This window comes from Rana temporaria, chromosome 9, assembly GCF_905171775.1.
Source record: "Rana temporaria chromosome 9, aRanTem1.1, whole genome shotgun sequence".
Taxonomy (NCBI): Eukaryota; Metazoa; Chordata; class Amphibia; order Anura; family Ranidae; genus Rana; species Rana temporaria.
In genome coordinates this window covers 39,045,126-39,068,182 of record NC_053497.1, presented here as the reverse complement: position 1 = coordinate 39,068,182, position 23,057 = coordinate 39,045,126, and the positions used below count along the sequence as shown (strand labels likewise).

General features: G+C 42.0%; 1 protein-coding gene and 1 pseudogene across 1 annotated transcript in view; one reads left to right on the top strand and one right to left on the bottom strand.

Moving 5' to 3' along the window:
• Window positions 1-23,057, top strand: part of LOC120913361 (cytochrome P450 2H2-like) — a 39,041-nt gene that overhangs the window by 14,467 nt on the left and 1,517 nt on the right. Inside the window, exons 2-8 of the mRNA XM_040323241.1 lie at window positions 2,289-2,451; window positions 6,211-6,360; window positions 8,567-8,727; window positions 13,737-13,913; window positions 14,670-14,811; window positions 20,316-20,503; window positions 22,196-22,337. Coding sequence (XP_040179175.1) covers window positions 2,289-2,451; window positions 6,211-6,360; window positions 8,567-8,727; window positions 13,737-13,913; window positions 14,670-14,811; window positions 20,316-20,503; window positions 22,196-22,337 — 1,123 coding nt within the window. The remainder of the gene's footprint in view (window positions 1-2,288; window positions 2,452-6,210; window positions 6,361-8,566; window positions 8,728-13,736; window positions 13,914-14,669; window positions 14,812-20,315; window positions 20,504-22,195; window positions 22,338-23,057) is intronic.
• Window positions 18,075-18,530, bottom strand: LOC120913363 (annotated as a pseudogene).

Below are 23,057 nucleotides of genomic sequence, written 5' to 3'. Positions count from 1 at the left end.
AATAAATGTCTGCTGAAAAACGGCCCGGCGGGCAAATGTACGGTGAAATTCTGTACGCTCGTAACTACACACGACCAAACATGTATGCTGAAACTGGTCCGCGGGCCAGTTTCAGCAAACATGTTTGGTCGTGAGTATGGGGCCTTAGAGTACTTGCGGTTAGATAGTAGCTTCAAGTGGAGGTTTCCAACAGTAAGGTTGCTGACATCCAGATAGCAGGGTACAGGGAAGAGGTGCTGTGAAGCTGATTCAGGGAGGCTGGATTGGCGTCAGGGCTGCTGGCAGATTTGTCCAAGAAGGAGAGGCTGCAGAGGGGTCCCAATACACAGGTGGCGGCAGGCGTCCAACTGCAATATCTGAACACCCTGCCGCCGAACCTGGGGGTTTAAATAGCCCGGGCTCATGAGAGGAGCCGGGCGCCGTACGCTGGAACGCACTTCCGCGTTCCAGCGTGAACCGCAGATGTCCGCGCACCGGAAGTGACGCGGACATCTCACTGAATAGAGCGCAGCTGCCAGGGAGAGGCACAGCTGCGCTCGTACACACCGCATCAACGCTGACAGCGTTACAAACAATAAGTGTTCAACAAGGACAAATGGAAAGAAAAGGAGAGGGGGCAGGGGGTGAGCCATACAATTTTGGTCTCAATTTAGTATGCATATAGCCAGATTCAGAAAGGTTTACGCCAGCGTATCAGTATATACGCTGTCGTAACTCTGAATCTGCGCCGTCGTAAATTTAAGTGTATTCTCAAATTGAGATACACTTAAATCTAGCTAAGATACGAAGGTGGGCGCCGTCGTATCTTAGCTGTCTATTTAGGCCGGCTGCTGATTTATGCCTAGAATGCGTAAATCAGCGAGATACGCCTATTCACGAACGTACGCTTGCCCGTCGCAGTAAAGATACGCCGTTTACGTAAGGCGTTTTCAGGCGTAAAGTTAGTCCACCAAAAAGCTGGCCCAGCCAATGTTAAGTATGGACGTCGTTCCCGCGTCAAATTTTTTTATTTTTACGTTGTTTGCGTAAGATGTCCGTGAATGGGGCTGGGCGTAATTTACGTTCACGTCGAAACCAATGAGTCTTTGTGGCGTAATTTGGAGCATGCGCACTGGGATACGTCCACGGACGGCGCATGCGCCGTTCTAAAAAAACATCATTTACGTGGGGTCATGCTTTATTTACATAAAACACACCCACCTCTTCACAATTTGAATTAGGCGCGCTTACGCCGGCACATTTACGCTACGCCGCCGTAACTTAGGATGCAAGTGCTTTGTGGATACAGCACTTGCCTCTCTAACTTACGGCGGCATAGCGTATATGAGATACGCTACGCCTGCCTAACGTTAGGCGCGTCTTTTTGAATCCAGCTAATAGTATATTTCCCTGGGTTTTGGTCAAAAGGGGTCATCTGGAAATAAATGCATGATATATAAAAGTGCCTGCTCTACAGTCCAGGAAGCACTGTTATAGAGAATATGCTAAATGCATATACACGATATTGTCAAAAGTATTGGGACACCTGCCTCTATGTGCACTTTAATTAAATAAAGTATTGGGACACCTGCCTTTACATGCACGTGCACTTTAATTAAATAAAGCAGAGACTACAAGCCAGTCCTTCTTGTCCAACATCAGTGCCTGACCTTACAAATGTGCTTCTGGAAGAATGGTCAGACATTCCCATAGACACACTCCTAAATCTTGTGGAAAGCCTTCCCAGAAGGGTTGAAGCTGTTATAGCTGCAAAGGGTGGGCCAACTCAATATTGAACCCTACGGACTAAGACTGGGATGCCATTATAGTTCATGTGCATTTAAAGGCAGGTGTCATTATATTGTCAAAATACTTTTGACAATATAGTGTATTATCTTATGGGAAGGCTTTTGATTAAAAAAAAAAAAAAATTCTTCTTCCCTTGTCACTATACTTTTGAAGGCTGGTTGTAGACTTTAGAGGACAGTAATGCGCAGGAACAGTCTGACACGCCTCAGGTTAAAAGATCTTCTCTGGAAAGCACATTGCTGTATACACTTTCTAAACAGTAAAGGAAATGGAGCACATACGATTATCACCAAATCATAGAGTAGGCTTCATAGGAGAAAAGGATTGAGATATGCCATATATGACAGGCAGATATGTCACCATGCCCATAGTGAAATATCTTCTTGCCTATGGTCAGCCTAAGACATCAAGGCAGTGGTTAGATAGATCGGGAAATATCCACACAGTCCCAGCTGTTCTTGAACCTGTACAACTCTGAAAACACAAATCTCTATCAACAGCTCGGTGAAAAGTACGGACCTGTGTATACAGTCTACCTGGCCACCAATCGAGCGGTCATGCTGATTGGTTATGATGCTGTGAAGGAGGCTCTGGTTGATCGCAGTGATGTGTTCAGTGACAGAGGGGATATGGATCTAACAGAATTATTCTTTAAGGACTTTGGTAAGATCCTAAAAACAAAATAATGATCCTGAATTAGTGTAATTTATTTTCATTAGATATTAACTTGTTTATATGTGCGATATTGATGCTGTACACTTGTGCCACATAAACCAGCTGCAAACATTTAAAATTAATCTAAAGACAATCAATAAAACTAATAATTGTATTGCAAAGATAAGATTAAAGCTTTTATGCCCCGTACACACAATCGGAAATTCCGACAGCAAATGTCAGATGTGAGCTTTTGAATGGAAATTCCGACAGTGTGTATGGTCCATCGGACTTTTGCTGTCGGAATTTCCGCCAACAAAAGATTGAGAGCTGGTTCTCAAATTTTTAGACGGAAAAAATTCCTATTGGAAAATCTGATTCTCTGTAGCAATTCCGACGCGCAAAATTCCGACGCATGCTCAGAAACAATTTGACGTGTGTATGCAAGACAAGCTTGAGTAGAATTCCGTTGGAAAAATCATCCAAGGTTTTTCCGACGGAAAATCCTATCGTGTGTACGCGGCATAAAATGCAAACTCTATTCAAACCTAAACATTTACATTAAATCACACATGAGGAACCAAATATTCTTGTTTTGTTTTTGTGAGTGAGTGCCTATTACAAACAATATCACAATCAAGCGATTAGGAATGCAGTATATAGAAAATTTGTTTGTTGAGATGTGACCTCCCCCTTCTTTAGGGCTTAGGCAGAATCTTGTGATTAGATCCAGACTAGACATTTATCATGGAAAGGGAGGGAACTCCTATACCGGGTGTCACAAAGGGTAGAGGAAACCATTGAACAACTGGTGGTGCCCAAATCTTACAGCAAGCTGGTCTTAGAATTGGTCAATGGGCACATTCTTTGGGGAAAAGACCAGAGAAAGAATCATAGAGGTTCTATTGGACTGGGATCACTAAGGAAGTGTAAATGTACAGTTCTTCCTGTCCGGCGTGTCAGATTTCTGCACCAATGCCACATTTCCATAGTCCTTGGTTCTCCTGCCCATCATTGAGGTCCCTTTTTAAAGGATCACCATGGATTTGGTTGGCCCCTTTCTGATGTCTGCTAGAGGGCATCAACAAATCTTGGTCATAATGGACTATGCCACCCATTATCCAGAAGCTATTCCTTGCCAACAAGCTACAGTATTTCAGGTTTTCAGCCATGTGGGCATTTCTAAGAAAGTACTAACCGACCAGGGCACCCTGTTTATGTTCAAAGTAACTAAAGAGCTTTACAAACTTCTGAAGGAGACACAGTTACGTACTTACCCTCAGACAAGTTCGTTGAAAGATTTAACAAAATATTAAAACATATAATGAGGAAGGTAGTCGATAAAGACGTAAATAATTGCTATCAGAGAGGTTCCCCAATCTTTCACAGGGTTGTCTTTTTTTTAACTACTGTATGGGAGGCACCCACGGAGGTTATTGGATATTGCCAGAGAAACACGGGAGAGTGAGAGTTCCCCACATACAAGTGTGATTTAACATGTAGCACAACTGCAAGACAGAATTGCGCAAGTGATGCCTAATGTAAAGGAACATTTGGCTCAAGCCCAGTTGGCTTATCAGAGGATTTACAATTGTGGGGCCCAGGTCTGTTCTTTTCACTGGGTAATAGGGTGTTGGTCCCCAGTAAATTCCTTGCCAAATGGCAGGGCCCCTATGAAGCATGGAAAAAATAGATGATGTGAATTACAAAATTAGCCAACCAGGAAGACGGAAACCTGAGCATATATATCATGTAAATTTGAAGGATAGGGGATCCTTGGTCTCGGAGAATACCCTACTTCTACTGCTTCACCTAACTTGATAATCCCTGAAGTTGGGATAGTGGAGATTGTCAAAAGCTCAGCAACAGGAAGCTAGAGAATTTGTGCTCTGCAGTAAAGAAACATTTTCAGATTTGCCATCTGCGGTGTCTGCGATTAAATATGAAATTATTACCCCACCAGGAGAAGGGGTCAAGTTGAAACTCTATGTAATTACAGAAGCCAGGTGAGAGGCAATTTGCCAAGAAGTAAAAAAAAATGCTTGAACTGGGGGTTATAGAGGAGTCAAATAGTGATTGGTCCAGTCCTATTGTGTTAGTGAACAAACCAGGAGAAAGTTGGTGATTTTGTAATGACTTTCGCCACTTGAATAAGATCACTAAGTTATACACCTATCCCATGTCACACATAGACAAACTGATTGATTGCCCAGGTACAGCCCGGTATATGATGACATTGGACTTGACCAAAGGGTATTGGCAGATTCTTCTCTTGGAATAAACTCCTTTGTAACTCCAGAGGGATCGTTCCAGTATTGGAGGATGCCTTTTGGGTTGCAGAATGCCACATTTCAATGGGTGATGGATAAGACCCTTCGGCCACATTTAGCCTATACTGCTGCATACCTAGATGATGTGATCATAATAGTGAGGAATGGGATTCATTTACCACAGGTTCAGGTAATGTTAGAGTCTATCTGGAAAGCCAGATTTACAGCCAATCTAAAAATTGTACCATTGGGCTAGAGAATGCCAAGTATCTGGGGTATACCATTGGGAGAGGTATAATACAGCCCCAGAAAAAAATGTATAGCTGGGAAAGATTGCAACAATTAAAACTAATCCATTTGGGGCAAAACATTTTTTCTTTCTAAATAGGTTCCTTTAAGCTAGTGCATTGTTGGTTCACTTACCTTTTCCTTCGATTTCCCTTCTAAGTGTTTTTTTTTTTTGTCTGAATTGTTCACTTCCTGTTTCTCCTCAGTAAGCTTGCCCCCATCATCCGAGCCATTCTGGCTGGGAGTTAGTCAACCAGAACAGCTTACTGAGGAGGAACAGGAAGTGAGAAATTCAGACAAAGAAAAAAAACATTTAGAAGGGAATTCGAATGAAAAGGTTAGTGAACCAACAATGCACTAGCTTAAAGGAACCTATTTAGAAAAAAAAAAAAAAAACCTTTACAATCTCTTTAAGGATATATGGCAACCAATCATATAATAATGGGCCTCTAATTTGTCCCTCAATAAAGGTGAACCACAGAATTAAAAATGTAACCAATTTTTATTCCATCCTATTAAAAGCATTACCAATGTGGTGATCATTTAAAACTAATATACAGCACTTATCATTGTAGAGGTCATTACATCAGACAATTGTCATGTGACAAGCATAGAAGCCTGTTGATTTCAAGGTCAACGCGTTTTAACAGGAGTCCCCGATTCCTCAGGTCCAAAGTGACCTCAATTGATTAATTTTGATCAACCAAAATGTTTTTGCAGAATAACTACAGAATGAAATTGTGATTTGATAGAGATAAAACATGCACATTTTCCACTCTTCTCCACTCTTTCTTTCTGCAGGGCTTCCGGGACCAATCCGAGCGATTCTGATTGGTCAACACTGGCAGAGAGAATCATTCTGATCCATCCCAGAAGCCCTGCAGATAGATGAGGGAGCAGAGCAGGGATTTCAAATTCCAGGCCTCTACACTGACTGTGTGGGCAATGACAGCTTATAACCTATGGAGGATCTGGGAGGGTGTTCATTTTTTCATTTTTCTTTTTTTAGGTGAACTAACACTTTACATTATCAGTATATTTTCATATTGTAGGAAGAACCCCATGGAAAGACATGACACATGCTCCATGCTGATATTGTCCCTGGTGAGATTCATGCAATACAGAAGGAATCAATAGGTCTTTCTTTAAAATATTTAAGTTTTAAGGGGTCTGTAAGAGCAATATGTATAAAATGTTTCACTTTTTTTAGGGGTCATCATGAGCAATGGGGAAAGATGGAAGACAATGCGTCGATTTTCCCTGACAACGATGAGAAATTTTGGGATGGGGAAGAGGAGTGTGGAGGAAAGGATCCAGGAGGAAGCTCGGTGTCTCAGGGACAGATTTATGAAGAGTAAAGGCAGGTGGATATAATGCTGACTTAGCACTGTGATGACTCCAAACCCACTTTTACATGGAATTATTGAATCTATTAGTAGAAAACTATTTATTTTCTAACACCATCTCCACAGATCCCTACTGCTAGGCATACATTTGTTAACAATATACTGTTATATAATAAAAGAGTGCACAAAAACCTAATGTGCAAACAGCGGTTGCCAATATCATATAATTAAGTAAAAAGTGTGGCAACATAAACTGAATAAACTTAGTGCAAACAAATGAATAAAAAACAAACAAGGATGAATTGTATGAAACAATAAAACAAAATGAAAAGGGGGCTGCTTAAACAAACAGACCCTAAAACATGTGTAAAACACTAAATACCCCCCAAAAATACTTAATGTCCACAAAATGCTTATGCTGCCTTCCCCTTTATTTCATTGGATTTCAGTTCTTTTCATCATGATTCCAGAATAACATGGCTAAGAGCAGTGATTTTAGTAATACTTAAATTAAAACATTAAACAAGTAAAAAGCGGGGTTCCAACCACAATTAGCATTTTTTAAATGTATGTCCTTTCATCATGTGTTTTTATTATATAAATCCGGTCACTTACTATTTTACAATCCTCTGCCGCTCCGCATAGTTATTCAAAAAAGATAGTTTATAAAACTATGTCCACACCATTGTCATTTTGCTTGTGGGCATTGTAAAGCCCACAAGCACTTACTTCCTGGAAGTCTTGGATGGGGAGTTATAATGGGGGAGCACACTGCATCCTGGGAAATGATGACACACATTTTCCAGGAGAATTAGCGTGCTGAGGAGCCGAGGGAGATGATGTTAGAATCCTAGGTGATTCCGAAGGCAGATTTCGTGGGACCGCATAGCAACAGGCATTTCCAGGTGAGTAAAACATTTATTTTTATTTGTTTAGGTCTAATGAGCACAATAATGAAAAAAATAAATTTGGGATGGAAACTCCAATTTAAATAACATGTCCAGGGATATCCTGACCCTGCCTGTGAAGTTTGTAAACAAAGCTGATAGGGATTTCATTCATCTAGACCAGATGCTCATCTTAGATGAGGGTCTGGTCTAGATGTAAATGGGGGAATCATACACACAGAAACATACAGGATGGGTTCTCCCTTATTCATACAACATCCTTCAGGTCTGGTGTGAATATTAAGATGGAAACACACGCAAAAATAAAAACAAAGTGTGGGTTCCCCCAAAAAGCCCAAAGGAGAAAGAAGGTTTGCTTTCCAAGGTCCTAGACTATGGAACGCTTTACCAACCAGCATTCGGTTGGAGGAAAACCACCTGACCTTCAGAAGACAGATTAAAACTCTGCTCTTTTGATGTCAAGAGACAGGAACAACAAGCGCCCAGAGGCGATTCAGTTCGCATGTGCCGCGCTATATAAGTTTTTCATTCATTCATTCATTCATTCATATCAAACGCTTGTTCAGTCATGAACCTTGGCAGGTCAGAAAAGCAGGGGGCCAGTGTGCACCCCCCTGCCAAACCATACCAGGCCACATGTCCTCAACATGAGAGACCCACCTGGCAAAGACCTTGTTGAATGACAACCCTGGCCTAGTGGTTGTGGAAGTCTGTGCATGGGGAGCTTATCCGAATCTGGTAGCCCCAATTAGCAACAAGGGTACTGCCAATCCCCATATTAATGAATAAGGCATACATTCATAAAATACATGTAAAGAAGTATAAGAAAAACACCTACGTCTTTTTGACAAATTCTTCAATGAGCAAGCGCGGTGACGTTATCAAAACGAAAAAAAAAAGCTAATGACGGTGGTGAGTAAACTTTCACATGCAGCGATCAGCTGCTTGTGTTATGTGCTAATTTTTTCAATAATGTTATATCCGAGGGTTTACAACCACTTTAAGTGTTAATTTTTTAGGGGGGTGTTGTGTTTTTCTGTGCCAATTGCTCCTTACTTCTTTACTTCTTTTCTTTAACTTATATGTGCCTAACTGGTATATGTTCATGTATTCATCTGCATGTCGAAAGAGCCAAAGTTCAGTCCGAGCTTGTGTTCAGACTGAACCTTCAGTGTATCTCTTATGCCGGACTATTCTGTAATCCTTTAGTATTTTTCACCAAGATCCTCATAGATTTGAAATGGTTTTCTAAATTATAGATACTGATGTTAAGAATAAAATAACTGATTGATTCTGCTTTGCCTAATAACAGATAGACCAATAAACCCAATTCATCTGCTAAGATTGTCTGTCTCCAATGTTATTTGCTCCATTGTTTTTGGAGAGAGGTTCGACTATGAAGACAAAAAGTTCATGATCCTTCTGAACCTTATTCAAGAAGTTGTAACTCTGCTGAACTCACGAATGGGCCAGGTAAATATTTATTTTGTGTATGATTATATATGTGTACACACACAATACATGTTTTATGTTAATATATATATATATATATATATATATATATATATATATATATATATATATATATGCAGTATATATATACCGTATATACTCGAGTATAAGCCAACTCGAATATAAGCCGAGGCACCTAATTTTACCACAAAAAACTGGGAAAACTTATTGACTCGAGTATAAGCCTAGGGTGTCCACCTGCATGCCTCACTGTGCCTCACATTGCCTCACTGTGTCCATGCCTCACTGTGCCTATGCCTCACTGTGTCCATGACTAGACTGGCGTTTAACATGGGAGTCTATGGAAAGGATGCCCAGTTTGAAATAACGGTGCTCCACAGCCGTAGGTCCCCCAGACAACAAACTTTACACACTTGTAGAGGAGAAATGGCACTACATATGTGCCAAGTTCCGGGTCCAGGGGACCTACGACCAGCCAGTATCGGGTCCCCAAAATCATTGGAGAAATTACCGTTTAACATGGGAGTCTATGGAAGGGGTGCCCGACTTTAAAAAATTGGTGTTTCCGGCCGTAGGTCCCCCGGACAACAAACTTTGCACACTTGTAGAGAAAGAGTGGGACTACATGTGTACCAAGTTTGGTACCGGGTCCCCAAAAGTCTGGGAGATCAGGTGCAATAAGGTGACTCAAGTATTAGCCGAGGGGGGCATTTTCAGCACAAAAAAATGTGCTGAAAAACTCGGCTTATACTCGAGTATATATGGTATATATATTTCCTAATTGAAAGATTTACCCTTACCTCCTGTTGCAGTGACAATGGAAATATTATAGATTTCACATCATGTTCTGAGACAATAGCTACCGCAGAAGCAATAGATAGGGTTTTTTTAGGACCGTGAAGCAATAGACGATCCATTCTATCTAATAAATGGGGAAAGAAGTGTCGAGAGGAGTAAACCTGCCATATGACTTTGATAGGTCATGTGACAGGCCTTACCTTCTTTTCTGAATGTTCTTTATAGCGTTATGCAGAGAACAGTCCGTATGACACTTCAGGCTTCACATTTCATTCATTCATTCTTTTTAAGAATGAAACATAAATGCATACACATTGGAGCAATCACATCAACGTCCTGCAGAAAGCAGTATCCACACCCTAAAAGGGACCTGAGAAGACTTTTTAAACTTTAGTCACACATACAAGACATTTGAGGCCCAGCACTGGTTAGAGATGTTTTCCAAATGATGTCAGTAGGTATATAAATCCCTAATGGCCGTTCACATTCCACTCTCCTCTCTTCACCTGCATCAAAATCCACAGCTGGTCTGACAAAGCTTTAATATATGGATCCTTTATGGAAAATCACATTCCACTCCACTCTCCTAAAAGCGCCACTAGACCTTTTGTGGTCTTTTTGTTTTAAGGTGAGCTGCTAGCATATAAACAAGGAAAAATAAAACACTCCAAATTGTGCTCCACCTAATGGGATAGTAGGGTTAGTCACTCCTTGATTTCTACCTTTCCGAACTCCATATCAGATCTCATGGATACCAATCACCCAGTGTCGTTGTGTCCGTAAGGGTGCACGAGCACCACCCCCTCTATGACAAATGTATAGATTCATGCTGCCACCCCCTATTCAGGAGCCCGGCCCCTTTTCAGGTGCAGGGTGCCTGAATTACAGCGGCGGGGGTGTTTTTGAAGCACCTGATTAGAGCCATAGGCTCTGATAGGCTTCAAAATAGGTGAACTGCAAGCACCATGCTTGGCGCTCACAGTCCTCCCAGGTGTGTTAGAAAAGTGAATGAATATTCGCTTTCCTAACACTAAACCGCCTCTCCGCCAATCAGGTGCTCGGGTCTCTTACCCGTCACCTGATTGGCTGAAATGACAGGTGCTGTGATTGGACATCTATCAGAAGGAGAGGACAGGAGGAGATGAGGCGCATGGAGAACACAGCTTGCCGCCGTCACCCACTGCCCCACTGAGGCAGTGTAAGTGCAAGGCAGATGGCGAGCGGGTGGGGGGTCACAGTGGCGGCATTTGATGGCACAGTGGCAGCATTCAATATTGAACCATACGGACTAAGACTGGGATGCCATTAAAGTTCATGTGCGTGTAAAGGCAAGTATCCCACTACTTTTGGTAATATAGTGCAGTGTTTCTCAACTCCAGACCTCAAGGCACCCTAGCAGGTCATGTTTTCAGGTTTTCTATTATTTTGCACAGGTGATTTGATCAGTTTTACTGCCTTAGTAATTACCACAGCTGTTTCATCTGAGAGAAATCCTAAAAACATGACCTGATGACTGGAGTTGAGAAACACTGAAATAGTGTATATTGGAATATGATTAATGGTATGTACCACATGTTTAGTTGTGCTTCATTATATATGCACTATTTATTGAAAGTTGATGGTGTTGTGAAATCACTGAGGAGTGTTTACCTAGCAACTAATTGAGAGTAGGGATGAGCTTGGAGTTCGAGTCAAACTCATGTTCGACTCGAACATTGCCTGTTCGCCTATTCGGCGAACAATTTGGGGTGTTCATGGCAAATTCGAAAAGCCGCGGAACACCCTGTTAAAGTCTATGGGAGAAATATAAAGTGCTAATTTTAAAGGCTAATATGCAAGTTATTGTCCTAAAATGTGTTTGGGGGACCTGGGTCCTGCCCCAGGGGACATGTATCAATGCAAAAAAAAAGTTTTAAAATTGGCCGTATTTTCGGGGGCAGTGAATTTAATAATGCTTAGAGTGAAACAATAAAAGTGAAATATTCCTTTAAATTTCATACCTGGGGGGGTGTAAAGTAAGCATGTGAAATAGCTCATGTGTTCTGTACTTAGAACTGTCACTACACCATGTGTCATTTCTGAAAGAAAAAAAGTAATTTAAAGCCGGACTCATTTCATAAAAAAAAAAAAAAGCGTGGGGGTCCCCCCACATTCAATTACCAGGCCCTTTAGGTCTGGTATGGATATTAAGGGGAACCCCGCCATCAATTTTTAAAACAAATTACGTGGGGTTCCCCCCAAATATCCATTCCAGACCCTTCAGGTCTGGTGTGTATTTTAAGGGGACCTCCACCCCAAATATTTTTTAAAAATGGCTTGGAGTTCCCCCAAAAATCCACACCAGACCCCTTATCCGAGCACGTTAACCTGGCCGGCCGCAGAAAAAAAGGGGGGACAGAGTGCGGCCCCCCCTCTCCTGAACCGTACCAGGTCACATGCCCTCAAAATGGGGAGGATGTCCCCATGTTGATGGGGACAATGGCCTCATCCCCACAACCCTGGCCAGTGGTTGTGGGGGTCTGCGAGCGGGAGGCTTATCAGAATCTGGAAGACCCCTTTAACAAAGGGGACCCCCAGATCCTGCCCCTCCTATGTGAATTGGTAATGGGGTACATTGTACCCCTACCATTTCACAAAGGAAGTGTAAATAGTTGTAAAAAAACACACACACCGTAGAAAAAAGTCCTTTATTAATAAAAAAAATCCAGCGGTGGTAATCCACTCGGTCCTGGCTCCCTGCTCTAACGTTGACGGTATCTAGCGACGGGTGATCTCCTCTCCGGGCCAGCGATGAGAAGATTGTTCGGGATCCAGAGCACAGCATCGCCGGCCGCCTCTCTCCGCCGGACACAGCCGGCGAATGACGCGGCTGAAGCTGTGACATTTGCTTTTATTGGTGAGGCGGGCCACCCGTCATGTGACCCCGCCCCCTCTGACGCAAGGGGGAAGCCAGGCTTCCCCAGTGACGTAGCAGAGGGTGCATCAGAGGGGGACGGGGTCACGTGACGGGTGGCCCCGCCTCACCAATAAAAGAAATGTCACGGCTGTGTCCGGCGGAGAGAGGCGGCCGGCGATGCTGCGCTCTGGATCCCGGATGATCTTCTCATCGCTGGACCGGAGAGGAGATCACCCGTAGCTGGATACCGACAACGTTGGAGCAGGGAGCCAGGACCGAGTGGATTACTACCGCTGGATTTTTTTTTTTTATTAATAAAGGACTTTTTTCTACGGTGTGTGTGTTTTTTACAACTATTTACACTTCTTTCGTGAAATGGTAGGGGTACAATGTACCCCATTACCAATTCACATAGGGGGGCAGGATCTGGGGGTCCCCTTTGTTAAAGGGGTCTTCCAGATTCTGATAAGCCCCCCGCCCGCAGACCCCCAGAACCACCGGCCAGGGTTGTGGGGATGAGGCCCTTGTCCCCATCAACATGGGGACATCCTCCCCATGTTGAGGGCATGTGGCCTGGTATGGTTCAGGAGAGGGGGGGGCTGCACTCTTAAAATCCACACCAGACCTGAAGGGTCTGAAATGGATATTTGGGGGGAACCCCACGTCTTTTTTTTTTAAATTGACGGCAGGGTTTCCCTTAATATCCATACCAGACCTGAAGAGCCTGGTAATTGAATTTGGGGGGACCCCCACGCTTTTTTTAATGAATGAATTCTCTCTGAAGCCGACAATTCATTATAGCCGCGAGTCCGGTTTTAAATGATTTTTTTTCTATCAGAAATTACACTTTGTGCAGTGACAATTCTAGGTACAGGAAAAACGCGCTATTTCACATACTTACTTTACACCCCCCTAGGTACGAAATTTAAAGGAATAATTCTACTTTTATTGTTTCAATTTTAGTATTATTAAATTTATTGCTCCCGAAAAAACTACCGTTTTTAAAACTTTTTTTTGCATTGATACATGTCCCTTGGGGCAGGACCCAGGTCCCCAAACACTTTTTAGGACAATAACTTGCATATTAGCCTTTAAAATTAACACTTTAGATTTCAAATGTTCGAGTCTTTAACGGGGTTCTAAAGTTCACACGAACATTTGGTGTGTTCGCAGGTTCTGGTGCGAACCGAACAGGGGGGTGTTCGGCTCATCCCTAATGAGAGTATATCTGTTATATATTTGTTTGATTACATTTTATACACTTGAGGTATTGGATGTTATTATTACATATTATTCAAATAAAATGTTGTTTCAGCTTCTTAATCTGTTCCCAACCTTAATGAGCCATGTCCCTGGCCCCCATCAGAAACTTTTTCCAAATTTTGAAAAGCTTAAACAGTTTGTGGTAGAAATGGTGGAAGCTCACAAGGAGACATTGGATGAGAATTGCACCCGTGATTTTATAGATTGCTTCCTCATAAAAATGGAAGAGGTAGGTTTGATTTCAATTCTTGGTCTAGAATCTAATGCAAGAAATGTTTTAAAGAGATATTTTAGCATTTACTGTTTGACTTGTAAGAAGTACAAAAGTGGCAACCACAGTGTAATATACAGGGTTTTTTTTTTCAGGGGGAACTTGGTGGAACTGATTTCCACACCTCTGGCTCAGACCCTTTGGTGCCTGCTCACCACAATCACTTGTAAACACCGAAGTCTGGTTTCTGTGTTTACAATTGACATCTCTGCACTCTGTATGTAAGACAATCCTGGTATTTAATGCCCCTTTAAGACTCTCTTACTGTTCCTCAAATTTGACTGACCACACACACTATTTGATGTGATTTGGAGGGTGTGTGTAGGGGAGGGGTTTTTTGGGGTCGTAGTTAAGTTCCAGCACCTATTGTTTGAGAAAAAAGCCCTGGTAACATATACATATAGTGGCTTTGTGTTACATTCTAGGTAGTTAAAAGGTACTCTTGGTCTTGGCATGTACACTGATCGATTAATAATACATGAGAGCTCTAGTAAAAGTCATTCTTAGTCCAGCTTAGCTCCTGTCCAAATTCCTAGGAAAGGGGCAAGAAGCTGGAGGGTGGAGTTTCTTTTAACTCCGATGCTCTGACAATATGCAGAAAGAAAAAAACATATACGCTAAGGTGTGAGAACTAAGATTAGTGGTGACTTCATTGGATTGTGGTAGACATATGTCCCATTTGGATGCTAGAATGACTCTGAAAATATTTTTCAGGAAAAGAACAACCCAAAAACAGAATTTCATCGGGATAATTTATTAGGAACGGTAATTGACCTGTTCTTTGCTGGGACGGAAACTACAAGTATGACATTGAGATATGCCTTCTTGATACTACTCAAATACCCTGAAATACAAGGTAATGCTGTCTTGCCCTACCAGAATAATAAGGATGATTGCCACTTGTTGACCATTTTAAAGGCACACTCCTGTTCCAATTGAAAAAGTAAACAGGACACACAACCAGCCTGCTGAGTAAGAGCTAGTGTTTACACGTTTTTAAAAGATTCAGTTTAATGCATATTTTCCGAAATCGAGGACATTCCAGCTTTTGTGGATATAATTTGCCCAATCGATCCAGGAAGCTGGCGGTGGTGTGTGGAAAGCCTTTATGGGGGTTGACAATAGGACAGCAAAGTGGCTGTGTAGTGCAGACAGTAGAACATGCAGACAGTAGAAAGGGAACACTTTGAAACATGTTGTTTTGGTAATCAGCATCACCGCCCCATCTCCACGCCACATGCAGAGGATTCCTTGCACACTGTGTACACAGCTCCCTTGCTGTTCTACTGTCTGCATGCTGTTACAAAGTCACTGTTCTGGAAACCCGGCCGTGTGTATGCTCCACCGCAGGTAAATAAGTAAACTGCCGGCTTAAAAACCGCCGGGAATCCCGACGGGAAAAAAGAAAACATGTTCTCATTTTTCTTGCCGAGATTCCCGGCGGTTTTCCTGTCAGGAAAACTGCGATGGAGCATACACATGGCAGTTTTTCCGATGGGAAAACCGGTTGTGTGTACGAGGCCTAAGTCCTTGATCTCCAAAAATATGCATTGAATTAAACTTAACTCCTCCACTGCCAGTTCTTTTGCTGTCAGTTGCCCTTCTTTAATCACTTGAATTACTTGAATAGCTCCATTGCAGTTGTAATGTATCTGGGAGATCTGTGTTGTCCCTCGATCTCCTCTCTAAAAGAGAGGGTAACCCTTTGATTACCAAACTCTTTTACTGCCTATTACTATCCTTACCTAAGAAACTGTACTTAGTAGAGTTGAGCGGACACCTGGATGTTCGGGTTCGGACCCGAACCCGAACTTTAAAAAAAAAGTTTGGGTTCGGGAACCCGAACCCGAACCCGAACTCCGAACCCTATTGAAGTCAATGGGACACAGACTTTTAGTAAACAAAATAAATAATCGGAGGTCTCCCCAAATTCAATAACCAGACCCTTTAGGTCTGGTATGGATATTAAGGGGAACCCCACCGTCAATTTAAAAAAAAAATAACGTGGGGTTCCCCCTAAATATCCATAACCAGACCCGTTATCCGGGGACCCCCAGATCCTGACCCCCCCTGTGTGAAATGGTAATGGGGTACACTGTACCCCTACCATTTCACGAAGGAAGTCTAAATTCTGTAAAAAAAACACACACACCGTAGAAAAAAGTCCCTATTTAATAAAAGAAAATAAAAAAACTCCAGCGGTGATAATCCACTTAATCCCGGCTTCCTGCTCCAACGTTGTCCTGATCCAGCGACGGGTGCGGGTGATCTCCAGCGATGAGAAGATCCAGCGATGGGTGCGGGTGATCCAGCGGCGGGTGCGGGTGATCTCCAGCGATGAGAAATGCCATCCATCCAGAGCGCAGCATCGCCGATCTCCTCTCACTGCTGGACACAGCCCAGCAAATGACGCGCTGAAACTGTGACATTACTTATATAGGGTAGGCAGGGCCCAGGAAGGGGGAAGACTGGGCTTACCCAGTGACGTAGCAGAGGGTGCGTCAGAGGGTGCGGGGTCACGTGACGGGTGGCCCTGCCTCCCCTATATAAGTAATGTCACAGCTTCAGCGCGTCATTCGCTGGGCTGTGTCCAGTGGTGAGAGGAGGTTGGCGATGCTGCGCTCTGGATGGATGGATCTTCTCATCGCTGGAGATCACCCGCACCCGTCGCTGGATCACCCGCACCCGTCGCTGGATCTTCTCATCGCTGGAGATCACCCGCACCCATCGCTGGATCTTCTCATCGCTGGAGATCACCCGCACCTGTCGCTGGATCAGGACAATGTTGGAGCAGGAAGCCGGGAACGAGTGGATTATCACCGCTGGAGTTTTTTTATTTTCTTTTATTAAATAAAGGACTTTTTTCTACGGTGTGTGTGTGTGTTTTTTACAAGAATTTACACTTCCTTCATGAAATGGTAGGGGTACAGTGTACCCCATTACCATTTCACACAGGGGGGGTCAGGATCTGGGGGTCCCCTTTGTTAAAGGGGTCTTCCAGATTCTGATAAGCCCCCTGCCCGCATACCCCCACAACCACCGGGCAAGGGTTGTGGGGATGAGACCCTTGTCCCCATCAACATGGGGACAAGGTGCTTTGGGGGTCTGGTTATGGATATTTAGGGGGAACCCCACATCATTTTTTTAATTGACGGCGGGGTTCCCCTTAATATCCATACCAGACCTAAAGGGTCTGGTTATTGAATTTGGGGGGGACCTCCGCACATTTTTTTTCCCCCGAAATCCGAACCCGAACTTTCAGCAATTATTCGGGTTCGGGTCCGGGTTCGGGAAAAACCCAAAGTCCGTACCGAACCCGAACTTTACAGTTCGGTTTCGCTCAACTCTAGTACTTAGCACTTAGAACTGTATTTTATTGTTCTGTTTGCCTATTAATTCACACAGGGGTTCCTAACTAGTGTATATTCTTTTTTTTTTCAACCACGTTTTATTGGTTTGGTGATCAGCACACAGACTATGAACAATCTGTACATTATTTTTCCTAAAACTCTAGTAGATTGGAAATCTAGGAATAAAAACATGTAGTCAAAATTAAAGTCAGAAATTGAAGTTTAAAGAACAAGTTAGCATTTTTGTAAAAAAATTAATAAAAATGCAGCCCCCCTAGGAGTGAAGTGGTTGACATTTTTGTAACCGCTTTTATTTTTTTAAGCTTCCCAGTACATCACACTCACTACACACTCCAAAAAGATTCACAGCACTTTAACACAGATACGGAAAATAAAATACCACTACCCCAAAAGAAAAAAAAGAAAAAATAGGAATAAGTACACAATTTTTCAGAGGGAAAATCCATCACCTGCAGACTTTTATCAGATGTAAAAAGTGTATGGGTACAGTATGGGTACAGAGAACAATTTAACTGTTAAGACATTAAAAAAAATAAACTGTGAATCGGACCACAATCCAGGCCTTACCTTCTAACTTGGCCTGCAAGCAAGATCATAGGCCAAAATTAGATAAAATTACTTTGAACCATTTCATCACAACATAGAATTAACCTTTAAGTGCTCCACAGTAAATACTTCTCACACTTGATAAAATCTATTTTGGAACAAAAAGACATGGTAAGATTCCCTCCTATTTAAAAAAAAAAAATCTAGAATTAAACTACTAAAAAACTTGCATTTACAAAATAGTTGATTAAAATATTCCTCTGAATTGTACAAGGGAGGTACAGGAACCACTGATAAAAGACTTGGAACAAGATGTAGGTTATTCAGACTTTGATTCCTTTTCATCCTTGTCGTATACTGCGGCCTCATCGTCTTTTGTCTCCCCACTTTCAGATGGCACGTCCTCTTTAGTCTCGTCTTTGTTAGCCTCTTCAGTCTGTTTGCCTTTAGCGCCCTTCTTTCACTTTACTGGAACCTTTTTGTCTTCAGATTTCTCCTTTACTGCAGCCTTTTCCTTATGCGGCTTTGTTTCAGCCTTTGGAGGAGCAGGTTTAGCTATCAACCGTGCCGACATCCTCTTGGGCACATACTTGGCATCTCCAGCCTCAGCAGCGTTCACCTATCTCTTCGGCATTGCAGGCATTGTGCTTGTAAAGGATTTAAAAAAAAATCCTAAAATATGAGGAATAGTGGGAAGATGCCAATGAGAGGGGCGTCTCGTAGAACGGAGGAATTCCTTACCCTCCTGCAGATGGAGTCACTCACAAAGACTAAGCTCTTTCCCCAGTGTATATTCTTAAAACTGGCACAGTAGACTACGCCAGCCCACATTACTCCCTGTAATCTGGTGATCCTCAAACTCACACTGCTCAATGCAACACAAGACAGAACCATTTCTCAAAGCCACAAATCAGTTTCAAACCTGTTCTTGTAGTTGAAATATGATTTGCAATGCTAAAACTATAGCCATAGCAGAAGTTAAGGGACCCAAGGGTAGTAAGGAGACCCCACTAAGGGGGTTGTCTGAGCTCTCCATTTCGAAATTCCAGACATTGCTAAGACATTACTAAGTGTGATTGATAGAAGTCGCTGTGGGGGGTTCCATTAAAGTTTTGCTATGGAGCCCCATGAAATCTACAGTAGTTAAAGCGGAGTTCCGGCCACTATTTCACTTTTTAAATATAAATACCCCTGTAATACACAAGCTTAATGTATTCTAGTAAAGTTAGTCTGTAAACTAAGGTCTGTTTTGTTAGGTTGTTACAGCATTTAGACACTTTATAAAATAGAAATTGATTGGGGCCATCTTAAGTGTGGGCATCATGAAGCCAGACTGTATGACTTCCTGGATTTCAGCCTTGCAGATCTCGCACATGCTCAGTGCTGCACAAGCAGTGTCAGATCAGGTTTCAGCACCTGTGCTGTCCAAGTCACATGATTCTTTGAGACTGGGGAGTGCACAGACTCCTGGAAAGTTACACCCACTACATTCCCAGGAGTCTGTGCGGTGTAGGTTAAGAAGCATTAAGCACCTAGGTGCAGGAAGTGGGAAGATTAACTATTCTGCCTAGCAACAACACTTTGAAGGCATCTAAAAAAAAAAATTGTTTTCGTAAAGGACTAATGACATTTTTTTTAAACTACTGATGTAATGTTATATTTATGGGTGGAACTCCACTTTAAGTCTCTAATGGCTGGTGATGCAAGTTGCAGAAAGAGGATGTTTTCACAGGACAGGCTTCTAGAAGGATGTTCCAAATATCTCTTCTATGGAACTGTGTGTGCAGCAAAAAATTACTTAGATGTCAGATTAGGGAACTTTATGGTATCACAGGTCTAGGAAACAGGTACAGGGGCCACCCTTATATTTTCACTAGATGGTGGAGCACTGGAGAAGATACAGCAAGCACTTACAGCACTGGGATTTGGGTTTTTAACACCAGTAGCATATTGGATGTAGAATCAGCACTGGACATTTACTGCATTTATTTAGAATCACTGGATTTTATGGAGTTTTTTTTTTTATGAGTATTAGTATTTTATTTAAATAGTTAATTTCTTCTCACTTTGTGCATGTGTATATAGTATTTTCCATTGCCCACACTGGTATATCATAGTAACACAGCACTCTTTATTTATATAAATGTTGTTGCTTAGCCTTATGTAGTGGAAAAAGCATGACCTCCATTGATCCTGCTTAATCCAAATGTGAAATCTAGCACAATTTGCTCAGCATGGGAAAAACAATCTACAGTTTAGAAACACTCTACAACTTTATTGTATGATAAAGTTTATGGTATGATATGACCCTTGGGGTCTAATTCATGCTTTGCTACAAAATAATTTCCAACGTGTAAATATTACTAATCGCACATAAATAAATAATTACAGATTTGGCAGCAACTAATATTTTTTAATGCTCTTTTTTTTCTGTGTGCTTCAGAGAGGATCCATAAAGAGATCGACAATGTAATAGGCAGAGATCGCTGTCCATTAATGGAGGACAAGAGTAAGATGCCATATACAGATGCCGCCATTCACGAGATCCAGAGATTTGCTGATATTGTACCGGCAGGACTACTCCATGCAGCCAGCAGGGACACCATGTTTAGAGGATATCACATTCCGAAGGTACCCTTCAAGATGATCTGAGATGTCTGTGTGTTCTATCTATCTATCTGTGATTTAATCGTGCCTACGTTTTGTAGTAAATGGGCAGGTATCTCCTTTAGAATGGCAGGTCAGGATGTAGAATATCTTCCTACCCTTTTATGAATTATTCCAGTGTAAAGACCCACTGTTCCAATATGAACACTTGTTCTTGAGACACATGTCTAAGAGAGGATTACCCTTTATTTGGAGAGATCTTGACTCCTTTTTTTTTCTCAAGGCAGGATTTAATAGGGAGGTTTTCTCAATGGAACCCAGACAGAAAAAAATTTCAATGCACACATTGGGAATATGGAATAACCATGTAACATGGTGTTAGGATGCTACTGTTATACATCTGGGAGGGTGTCAGTTGCAGTTCCTGCAGGAACAGTTGGATGTCCCTGTTCTCCTTAGTTTTGCCCTTGTGGAATTTTGTAAGTCCCCTTGTATGTTGGAATCTTGCCAATGGATTGCTAAGGACCCTTTCTGTCCATCACTCTAGCTGAGCAATGGTTAGTTAAACAGTTGGGGGGGGGGAGTCAGGGTAGTAGTGAGTGGAGACCAAAGGGAGTGGAACTGCTATTTCCACCAAAGCTATAGACTAGACTAGAGCCTGTGATCAAATTGTGGGTGATGTAGCCCTCCCACTGGTGCTAAGGACCAGGCCCTTGTAAAAGATGTACAACTTGAGAAGTTCTGTACTGTTATGGGAACATTATGTAATATGCTTTACTGTAAGAACGCCTCTCTGATGATGTACCTGTTGAACAAACCTTAAAGTAACAGTTCTACTCTGCAAATGAATATGCTGCACTGATGTCCCATTGGTGTAGCCCATTGGTGTAGCCAATAACTTGGGGAAAGTAACATTTATAAGCCAACTAGCTGAATACCCGGCGTTGCCCGGTCTTCCTATCTTAACCTTTTGAGGAGGAAAATCATAGTAATATAAATATACCCATCTTTTATATAAGGGTGTAGGAAAGGGTTAATTTAACTGTCATATATTTTTATTTGGCATATAAGTAATATGTGTACCAGGTATTATTATGGGGGTGGGTAAGGGTTAAACCACCTATCCTATGTTTGTTGCTGACATATAAGTAACATGTGTGCCAAGTTTCATGTTAATATCTTTAGCCGTTTGGACGTGATGCTGGAACATACATACACACACACACGTTGAGTTTTATATATATAGATTTTGGACAGCAGTGAGTGGTGGTTTAATAATGAAGGGTCCATCAAAGGCAGTGGCCAGGAAAGCTCTATTAGGCTATTAGGCACAGGGACCTACCATCTGGGAACCCTTGTCTCATGGGCCCTGGGTGCTGGATAGGATTCTCCTAGGGACTAAACCTGGAACCACAAAGTAGACATGGCCTCAAGAAACAAAATGTATTTGCGACGCCTGATCAGGCCTAGTACTTATGCAGCATGGAATCTGAGTGTGTGAAGAGCTGGCAGGGCATAGTTTGAGTCTTGGCTCACTGCCTCTAAAAAAGCTGCTCCATAGAGTGCAGTCTTCATTCCTGCTAGGCCCTATAATGTTTCCTCATTTCAACATTTTATGATCAAAGTACGTTAGTATTTTTGTTTTGTAGTTTGTTAATAATACCTTCTTTTTTAAAATCTGATTCTCGTTAACTAAGTGATTTTTGTTTTCTCTAGGGAACTTTGGTGTTTCCAATCCTAACTTCAGTCCTAAAGGACCCCAAACAGTTCAAAAACCCTGACAAATTTGACCCTGGACATTTCCTTAATGAGAATGGCACCTTTAAGAAGAGTGATGCCTTTATGCCATTTTCAGCAGGTACCAACAAGTCTAGTTAATCATTTTTAGATATACAGTGAGGTCTTAATTTAAACCATGGTTGTGTTCCATCCGAAATACAGGCTCAGTTCACAAAACTAACACACCAAGATAAGAATCTTTATTTTGAAAAAGTGACAGTTGTTTTTAGCTTTGACCCAATGGGATCTAATTATTACTTGGTTAAAGTAAAGATCCTCATCCTTGAAACTTTGTGATTTGAAGTGCATGTGTATTTATTTCTGACATTACATAAATATAGATTTGTGTCTGTAGAAAATACATATGTATTTTTCTTTAAAGTGAAACTTCAACTGAACAGTTAGCTACTATCTCGAAACCTATAAAATAATTGTTTTACTTGCCCAAAACTGTACTATTGTCTACAGTGCCTCTTGGGATTTGTCCACCCCTGTCATGCTATTTAGCTATACATTGATGTCACTATTCTGGACCTACAACTCTGCATCTCTTATGTCACTTTGCTACTCAAGGCTCATATGACTTTTTAAAAATTGATACTACTCTGTTGAGTTTCTGGGTGTGCTTTAAACTTTCTATATGTTTGTCTGAACACCTTACCCAGCAGCCTCCTATGAAATATGTAAAGGCAGGTACACACGATCCGACTTTATGGCCATAATTGTCTGTCGGAAATGTTGTGTTGGATAATCCAACCATGTACATGCTCCATCAGACAATTGTTGGCTGAATTAACGA